General features: G+C 46.2%; 1 protein-coding gene and 1 pseudogene across 1 annotated transcript; one reads left to right on the forward strand and one right to left on the reverse strand.

Moving 5' to 3' along the window:
• The first annotated feature begins 289 nt into the window (after positions 1-289).
• Positions 290-10081, forward strand: APEX2 (apurinic/apyrimidinic endodeoxyribonuclease 2). Its single transcript, XM_059157707.1, has 6 exons — positions 290-555; positions 1551-1634; positions 3552-3732; positions 4273-4419; positions 5152-5221; positions 8199-10081. The coding sequence occupies exons 1-6, from the start codon at positions 399-401 to the stop codon at positions 9105-9107; spliced, it is 1548 nt and encodes a 515-aa protein (XP_059013690.1). The 5' UTR covers positions 290-398; the 3' UTR covers positions 9108-10081.
• On the reverse strand, positions 2024-2200 carry LOC131821539 (small EDRK-rich factor 2-like; annotated as a pseudogene).
• Positions 10082-10239: the final 158 nt, after the last annotated feature.

Consider the following 10239-nt stretch of genomic DNA (forward strand, 5'->3'; position numbering starts at 1 on the left):
TATAAGGTTCTGCGGCTTAAAAAGTGGCGAAGCCCTATCTGGAAGTAATTGGAAGCACAACGGGCTCCCGTGAGCCGCACGTAAAGGCAGACAGACTCTGACGCTTGGGCCACTTTGAGCGGGAGGAGGAGGGGCCTAGGTGAAGGACTTTCTCTTGCATTCGTTCCTCCTAGGCGTCTGCACCACCCCATCAAGTTCCGCTCCTCCGGCCAATGAGAACTGGGGGGATCGAAGCCCCGCCCCACTTGCGCCAAGAGCTTTGTGGCGCGCAGGAGAACGCATGCGCTAATGCATGCGGAAGGCGGGATTTGACCAACTCGGGAGTGGGTGGGGTGTCCAGCCATCCTGTGTCCCCTGGGTTGGGCGCTGACTGTGAGGTGTTGCAGTTCGCTGTTGAGATGTTGCGGGTGGTGAGCTGGAACATCAATGGGATCCGGAGCCCCCTGCAAGGGATGGTATACGAGGAGCCCAGCAACTGTGCCGCCATGGCCGTGGGGCGCATTTTGGACAAGCTGGATGCCGACATCGTCTGCCTTCAGGAGACCAAAGTGACCAGTGAGCGCTCAAAAATCCAGGATCCCTATCATACTTTATCTTTTACACTAACTTTTGTCCCCTACTTAATCTCATTTTACTTCACCATTTCTCTATCCGTAGAGTCCTCCTCTTAGTCCCAGTTCAGAATCCTGATCTCCTCCCCCTAAACCCCTATTTCTCACTACAGCTTGATGTCTTAATTCCTTCGTCATCTCCTGTCGTCAGCAGAGCTTTAATTCCCTAACCCGTGCAACCTTCATCCTGGCACAGATCCCTTAATTCCTACTCATTCTCCTGCCCCTGCTCAGTACCCCGGATTTCCTCCTCGTCACACACTGTCCAGCTTCAACTCCCAAATTAGATTCCCCAATTCTCTTTCGCTGCCTCGAGCTCAGATCCTTTAATTCCCACCCCATCTTTGACCCCAGCTCAGACTCTCTGATTTCTTCCTTTTTACTTCACCATCTCGGATCCTCAGGTCTCCCCTCAGATCCCCTAGAGCTCTACCACCATTTCTCCTTCCCAGCCTCAGAACCTCTTATCATTTCTATCTCATGTCCCACACAGAGATTAGATCCCCTGATTGTCTCTCTCCCACCCTAGCTCAACAACCCCCATTCCTTTCCTCTCTCTTACACCCCCCTCTAAGACCCTCTAACAACTTTTTCTCCATCCCCAGTTTAGATCCTCTAATTACCTCCCTCTCCTACCTCATATCCCCAGCTCGGATTCCCAGTTTTCTCTCCCATATTCCATTTCCCACCTCCAGCTCCCTCCTTTCACCTAATCACTAGCTTCCTCCCACCTAATTTCCCTCCTCCCATTCCATAGCCTTCCTCCTTCTTATTCTTATATCAATTCCCTCTCTAGTCCCCACCTTTCTAGTTCCTCCTCTAATCACTGATACTTCCTTTCCCTCCCAACTCTGGCTCTGATGTGTGCAAGGAATTCCAGACCTTTGTGTCTGGGGCCCTACCTTTATCTTTGACACAATCTTACATTTTTTTTTGTAGGGGATGTGCTGAGAGAGCCTCTGGCTATCATTGAGGGCTATAACTCCTATTTCAGCTTCAGCCGCAACCGCAGTGGCTATTCTGGTAAATGGGGCTTTCTGGTAACTGTAAATTAGTGATGGCGGCAGGTTGGGGGTGAAAGGGTTTCTAGTATTGAATAAGGTAATAAGAAACTCAGGTTTTTACTTTTAAATTTCTTTTGAAGTTACAAAGCTGCTTTTAATACTTTGGGGTGAGTCCCACAGGAATAAAAAAACACTGGGAAAGGGTACCCCCACGGCTCCCAGGATGGCCCAGGGGTAGAGAGGCTACGTGAGGGGAAGGAAGCACAAAAGGGATCCACTGCAGACTTAGGGCAAAAGGAATGCCATTGGTGCTGGGACCTGTGAGCACTACAGGAGAAAACATGAGCGTGGTGGGCCTGGCTCCAGATACACAGGGGAGGCCTAGAGGCTTAGATATGAGGCTTAAAGCTACTTGGGTTCCTCCTTCTTGTTTGCCTTTTTCTGCTTCTGCTGAACGATCTCTTATTCCCTCTGCTTGCACATATCAGCAGAAAGCCTGTCACCTTGGTACTTCCCCTTAAACTAGTAGCTCTGCTTTTTCATATTCTTCTGGCGGTTGAGCTAACACTGGTTACCATGGGTCATGGCAACCGCAGGAGCTCTGGCCTACCTCTGTTGCATCCCCTCACTCTGTCTGATGTTGCAGGCCCCCAGGCTTTTAGTCCACAGAACTAAAAGTCACATAAAGCTATGTGAAGGATAGTTTTTATGTGTAAAATTATCCTATTTGACTTGGAAAGCACAGTCAGTCATGTGGTAGTTAATTGTATGAGCTCTGGAGCCAGACTGCCAGGGTTTGAATCCTACCTCACTTCCTTGCTGTGTACCCTCTGGCAAGTTAATCAGCATTTTTATGCATCAAGTTTCTCAGCTGAGAAATGGAGATAATGCTTACCTCCTACAGCTAGTACAGGCATACCTTGTTTTGTAATTATGTGTATGTTTATATATAGATATACGTATAAACTTAAATGTAAATAAGTATGTAACAAATATATGAATTTATATATCTATATGTGTTAAGCACTTTATTATGTTTTACAGATATTGCATATTTTATAAATTGAAGGGTTTTATGGCAACCCTGTATTGCAGATGTCTTGACACCATTTTTCCTGCAACATTTGCTCACTTCATGTTTCTTTGTCACTTTTTGGTAATTCTTACAATATTTTAAACTTTTTTTATCATATTTGTTATGGTGATCTGTGATCAGTGCTTGCAACTTCCTGAAAGCTCAGATGACAGCATTTTTTAGCAATAAAATGTTTTTTAATTAAGGCATACACATTTTTTAGACATAATGTTATTGCACATTTAATAGACTACAGTGCAGTAACAACATAACTTCTATTTTCCCTGGGAAACCAAAATATTCATTTGACTTGCTTTATTACAATACTTGTTTTTTTGGTGTTCTGGAACTGAACTTGCAATATACTGAGGTATGCCTGTATAAGGATTAAACAGATTAGTCCATGTGATGATAATAATAGCTAACACTTTTTGAGCACTTACCACGTGTTCATGTAAGACACTTAGACTAGTAGCTATTATTGTTCTGTGGCTTTTTAATTTTTTAAGACTTTATTTATTTGACAGAGAGAGGGAACACAAGCAGGGGGAGCAGCAGCAGGAGCAGGGAGCCCGATTCGGGGCTCCATCCCAGAACCCTGGGATCATGACCTGAGCGGAAGGCAGATGCTTAACTGATTGAACCATCCATGTGCCCCCCTGTGGCTTTTTTAGATGAAGGAACTGACATTCCAGGATTTGAGTAGAATTGCCTCAGTCTATCGGGAGCCATCCATGGCCCTGGAGTTGAGAGAGTTGCCACACTAGATGAAGATGATTTGGGGGACCTATGTGGGGGCAATAAGCTATGTAATAGGCTATTGGCTTCTAGGCACATTCAGAGTATCCTATCTTCCTCCAGGTGTAGCCACATTCTGTAAGGACAGCGCTACCCCCATGGCTGCTGAAGAAGGCCTGAGTGGCCTACTTGCCACTCATGATGGGGACGTGGGTTGCTATGGAAACATGGATGAATTCACCCAAGAGGAGCTTCGGGCTCTGGATAGTGAGGGCCGGGCCCTCCTCACACAACACAAGATCCGGTAAGAGCCCACATCCCCCTGTCACTGAGCACTGTTGCTTCTACTGTTAGTATGGTGATTCTGAAGCTCACCTTAACAAACATATATTCATCATGGAAAATGTCCCACATTTGCCTTTCTTGGACTCTAGTTCTGGCTGGGTTACTCACTGTGTGACCTTGGGCAAATCATGTTCCCCTGTGAGGTTTGAGTTCCCCATCTCTACAAAGGGGAACTGGCTGGGAGGTTCAGCTCTCTTATTACCACAGGCACATCAAATGCAACTTAGCAGCTCATTGCCCCAAGTTGCTGTCTTTCTGGATGTCCTGTTGTGAATGGAAGCACCATCACCTGGTTTACCTGGATGTTATCCTAGTGCCCCCTCCCTGCCTTACCTGTAGTCAGTCCCCAAGTCCTGTGCATGCCAGTACATTCATGTCTTTCTGTCCCCTTCTTCACATCCATCCTACAGGCAACATTAAGTGGAAGCCACGTGGTGTGGGGGGGAAGGAGGCTTGGAAATGACTTTTTCTTGTGTTTTGGGGGGTGGTCTCTTCTCAGCACATGGGAAGGGAAAGAGAAGACCTTGACCCTAATCAACGTGTACTGTCCCCATGCGGATGCTGGGAAACCTGAGCGGCTGTCCTTTAAAATGCGCTTTTATCGCTTGCTGCAGATCAGAGCTGAAGCCCTCCTGGCAGCTGGCAGGTATTGTAAGCCTGAGTACTTTAGCTTGTTCTAGGTGCCCAACCCATTTAGGTGTCAAGCTCTATTGGAAGGATATGGGATCTTTGTCTTTTGAGTTCCTTTATAGCCTTGTTGGAGATATCAGCGTGCCTACCTGAATGGGCTCTGCACTGTATGAGCTGTGAGGACAGGTAAAGTGATACAGATATGGGTTTTGTACTTAGATACCTCTAAACACCTTTCCTGGCTCCTTTTACTCACGATGAGTCCCGAGGTTAGTTCTGCTTTATTTTCTTTTGTTAAGTGAGTGTATGAATCCCTACTACAGAGTAGTTTTAAGGATGAAATGAGATGAAGAAGCTAAAGTGCCCAGGAGCAAATGAAAAGTCTTGTCTGAGGGAAGGACAGGAAAGTGAGGGTGGGTTAGAGTAATCAAGGGATACTTCCTAAGAGAAGTACCTGGCCTCAACTTTGCAGGACTAGAAAGAAACCATTAGGTAGAGATAAGTGAGATGGTCATGTCATATAGGGAATGATGTCATCTTTGGAGATCAGGATTGGATTGGTCAGGTATAAAACTTAGCAATATTATGGTAAGATTGGAGCTGTGCATTGCTATGGGCTCCCACTTTGGCCTTAAAATGTGAGGAGGGGTTGATCTGAGTTCTTGGGCCTAGAGGACAGTAGATGGGCCAGGACTAATGCTTCCCTTGCTTGAGTGTCTAGTTGATAATCCCATGTCATGTTTTTTAGCCATGTGATCATTCTGGGTGACCTGAATACAGCCCACCGCCCCATTGACCACTGGGATGCAGTCAACGTGGTAAGGCTCTTCTAGGCCCCTTTCCTCACTTCCGACTGTAGTTCTGTTTAGCCAGCCAACCAATGCTAGATTTTGGGTCCAAGGGTAGCTTCCTTCGTGGAAAAGCAGAGCTTAGTTTGAAATAACTTCTCAAAGCACTGAAGATTGTTCATTCACACAGGAAACATTACTGTCTTGCCCTTGACTTGGTCATGAGCCATGTGCTGAGGACTCAGTTACCAGTCAGTTCTGGCTCTTGTCCCCTCAGAGGTTTCAGCATGGTCGGGGGGCGGTGGACTTACAACCAGCCAATTATAGAAAGATATCTTCAGAGCTGAAGCAGAGATGGCAGTCTAGGGGAGCCTGGAGAAATGGGATTCCTGGGCCAGTCTAGACATTAGGGGGGCATCTGAAAGTAGTTTAATTTTTTTAAATTAACATATAATGTATTATTTTTTTCAGGGATACAGGTCTGTGATTCATCAGTCTTACACAATTCACAGCACTCACCATAGCACATACCCTCCCCAATGTCCATCACCCAGCCACCCCATCCTACGCAACCCCCTCCCCTCCAGCAACACTTAGTTTGTTTCCTGAGATTAAGAGTCTCTTATGGTTTGTCTCCCTCTCTGGTTTCATCTTGTTTATGAAAATGGTTGAATTTTAAAAGATGAGTAAAACAGAGCTTTGGGGTGGGGGAAGCAAAGCATTCTAGCTTAAGCAAAGGCTGCAAGGTGAGAATTTGCTTGGTATGCATGGTGAACTGCAAGTACCATTCTTGTTAGGGGTTGACAGGAGAAGGGAAGTGAGTGGCAGGAGATGGGGTGGGAAAGTCCTTTGGGGGCCAGATTTTGAGGTCCTTGAATTCCACATTGCCTTGATCATTTCCCTAATACACTGTTTCCTGCTCGTGAACTTTAAATACTTCCCTGTTACCTCTGCAATACAGAGAAAACATCTAGGCCTGGCATCGGAAGGCTTTTTAATCTCCATTTCCATCTTCAGTACCCCTACATACTTTGTCCACTCCAGCTAGGTTATCTCCTCTCAGCCCATTGAAAAAGTTATTTTCATTTTTATTTTTCTCACTGTACCCTCTCTTTTGTTGTTGTTGCTGTTGTATGAATCTTTCATCTTTGAGTCCCTCTAGGCCAGTGGTTCTCATTCCCTGACAGCACATTAGAGCAAGGAGCTTTTATAAGAATGTTAATACCTTGGTGCCACCCTAGGGATGCCTGGGTGGCTCAGTTGGTTAAGCGGCTGCCTTCAGCTTGGGTCATGATTCCAAGGTCCTGGGATCAAGTCCCACATTGGGCTCCTTGCACTGGAGAGCCTACTTATCCCTCTCCCTCTGTCCCGTTCATGTGCACGTGCTCTCTCTCCACCCCCCGTGTCAAATAAATAAATAAAATATTTTTCAAAAATACCTTGGTGCCACCCTAGACCAATTAAATTAGAATCTGTTGGTTGTGGGGCCAGGGTAGCAGTATGTTTTACAAGGTTCCAGATTGATTTTCTTGTACAGTCAGGCTTCAGAACTACTGCCCTAGAATCTACAAACCGGTTCTCAGCTTGTTCACGAGGGGAGCGATCAGTAACTTAGGCTGGTATAGTCTAACTCAGCATTGGGCTTAGCTCAGAGAAGGGGCTGTAGGAAGAGTCTTTTGATTAACTTAGAGAAGAGCTACATAAACAGATGTGGCTCCAAGTAGGGAAAGTGAACAGAAATGAGATAATGAAAGAATGGTGGTGGTAGTGTGACAGGGAAGAGAGTGTACATTACAAAGTACAAGCCTTCAGTCCCTGCCTACCTTATTTCTCATCGGGCATTAACTCAGTCTGTTCTTTCTCCTTCCTGCAATAGTGTCATATAACTTTATGCCTTTTCTTCCTCATTCAGAACTATCATAGATCTCTCAAGTGCACCTCTTACGTTCTTCCTGCCAGGAAAAGACTAATAGTATCAGATCACATGACAAACACAGTCTTTTCAAAATAGCAAAATATGTCCACTTCCCAAAAGCCTGGCTTTTCTAGTCTTCATCTCCCTAAATAACACTATCATCTCCTTGGCTACTCCATCGAGAAGCCTGGGAATTGTGTTAATATTGTCTTTCTTCTCTACAGTACCCACAATCAATGGGTACTGTTGATTTTAGTTCAAAATCATCTCTTAATTTCGTTTTTATTTGTCTCCTCTGGCTCTACCCTAGTCTAAGTGATTATCATCTCTTGCTTATATAGACTATGATAGTTATCTCCTGCTGATCTGCTGGTCCCCAGTCTGGTCTCCCTTTGTCTTTTGAGTTCATGCTTCCTCTCTCCACAGGCCCATTACAGAGGTTGCAATCACAATTTATAACACCCTCTGCCTGGGTTGCTCCTGCTCAGCCTTAACTTTCCAGCTCCAGATCACTTTCTGAAAGGAAGCCTCATTGATCCCTTGGACGAGCTCAGGTTCCCACTTTGTCTCTAGTACCATGCCTGGCACATAATCAGTGTTGTTTAAACATTTTTTTCATTGAGTGAGTGGGTGGGCCAGATGGATAGGATGGATGGATAAGCCAAAGGAAGTAATTAGGTATGGATTTCTGGAACTCCTCAGCTAAGGAGTTTGTGGGGGAGAGAGGAGATGGTCTGTGAGGCCTTTGACACCCACAAAATAAGCCAGATAGTTCTAGAGGGTTTAAATGAAAAGGTAGCAGTTTTCTTACCTCCTAATCCCAGTCCTACTTCTGAGAGATAACCACCTTTAACTTCCTGCTTTCCATCCTTTTGGTGAGCAGTTCTGAGAATTGCTTTGATTAAGCAAACAACAAGCTTTCAGATTTAACATTTAATCCCAGCTCTGCCAGTTGTGGGCCATGTGACCCTGAGTAATAATCTTTTTTGGGACACTCACATTTTCTTATCTTAAAAATGAAGCAGTTAGTCTAAGTCTCTTCCAGTTTTAGGCATCTAGTTTTGCCTCTGTCTCATCCCTCTCCTTCCCCAGGAATGCTTTGAAGAGGACCCAGGGCGCAAGTGGATGGATGGCTTGCTCAGTAACCTAGGATGCCAGGCTGGGTCCCCTATACGGCCCTTCATTGACAGCTACCGCTGCTTCCAGCCAAAGCAGGAGGGTGCATTCACCTGCTGGTCTGCAGTCAGTGGGGCCCGCCACCTGAATTATGGCTCCCGGCTTGACTATGTGCTGGGGGACCGGACCCTGGTAATAGACACCTTCCAGGACTCCTTCCGGCTGCCTGAGGTGATGGGCTCTGATCATTGTCCCGTGGGTGCAGTCTTGAGTGTGTCCTCTGTGCCAGCAAAACAGTGCCCACCTCTATGCACCCGCTTCCTCCCCGAGTTTGCAGGTACCCAGCTCAAGATTCTTCGCTTCCTAGTTCATCTCAAACAAGATCCTGTGTTCAAGCAATCAACACTGCGACTCAGCAAACAAACCCGGATACAGATGCACCAAAACAAAGCCTGTGTGCGTTCAACCAGGCCTCGGCCAAGTAAGGCTGACCCCAGCAGAGGCCAGAAAAACCTGATAAGCTACTTCCAGCCATCTTCTAATTGTCCCCAAGCTTCTCCTATCTCGGAGCTGCGTAGTGTGGTTGCCCTCATGACCCCAAAGACTCCAGAAGAGGAGGTGATGACAAAAGTGGTGGAGGGGCCAGCCAGTGCTTCAGAGGCCAAGGATGAAAAGGAGGTACGGACTTCTTTTTGGAAGTCTGTGCTGCGGGGGCCCTTGCCCATGCCCCTTTGTGGGGGTCACAGGGAGCCATGTGTGATGCGAACCGTGAAGAAGCCAGGACCCAATCTGGGCCGCCACTTCTATATGTGTGCCAGGCCCCAGGGTCCTCCCACTGACCCTTCCTCCCGCTGCAACTTCTTCCTCTGGAGCAGGCCCAGCTGAACCAACCCAAAGTACAGATGTCTGGCATGGTCAACCCTGTACATAATCTGAAGCTAGCTCCCTTCTAAGCTGCCTCTTTCTTCCCCAAGGACGTCTCCTCCTCTTCCACTTTCCTGACGAACCTTTTTCCTCTTCCTCTTCAAGCCCTCTCTGATTCTTTTTCCTGCCTGGCTCCTCCTCATTGGTGAGCTTCTTATTCCTTAATGCTGTGACCCAGTTCCCCACTCCACTTCCTACCTTCCTGTCAGAAGTGCACAGGAACAAGTTACCCCAGGAAGTTGGTTTTAAACCCTTCTCTTTCTTGCTGAGAAATATATCTGTGCCTGAATAAAGTCTGTATTTTTGTTTTAGTACATAATGTCATGTAGACATTTTGGATGTGCTTCATGAAGTTGAGTCAGACATTACCTCAACACTAGGTTTAACAGCTGCCTGTAGCCTGATAATACAACTTCTAGGAAGGGGGGAAGAAGGAGGAGTGGTACTACCATAAACGTGCTCTGTAGAGTTGTAAAGATTCCCTACACGGCTGAGGTTAGATCAGCAAAAGAGGTGGCTCTGGTGTGTTAGAAAGCTCAGGTGGGTTGCATATCCTTAAACCAGATCTTCCCAACTGCTGTGTCCCACAGCTGCTACAAAATGGGTTATAGTGGGAAGAAATGGCCCTGGAATTGACAGGTAGAACACAAATGTCAGCAGAGAGTACCTCCTAAGGAGGTAGTATCATTCGTTCACCCAGGTGCGCCATGCAAATGTTTTCTGTGCACTATGACCTGTAACGATTGGGAGCATTTCCTTGAAAGAGTTCGTTATAGCCAAGTATTTTTCCTACCTTGGAAAATAGAGCTGGTAGGTCCTTTCTATAGGGTTTCCAGGTTTACCAGTGAAAAGTCAATCCCTCGATTTTTGTTGAAACTATTGGGAAGGAGCCATTTCAAATAAACCTGCTAAGTGTCTCAGCTCTTCGTATGCAACTCACTGTGTAGTTTTTGTCTGCCATCTTCCTCTTTCTGGATCAGAATCCCTATCAGTACAATGGGTTGGTCAGACCAACAAGTGATGGTTTCCTCGTGGCTCTGCCGTTTGTCTGAAGGGTCAGATATAATGCAGTTTTCTGTCTAACAAAGGACTA

This window comes from Mustela lutreola, chromosome X (assembly GCF_030435805.1).
Source record: "Mustela lutreola isolate mMusLut2 chromosome X, mMusLut2.pri, whole genome shotgun sequence".
Taxonomy (NCBI): Eukaryota; Metazoa; Chordata; class Mammalia; order Carnivora; family Mustelidae; genus Mustela; species Mustela lutreola.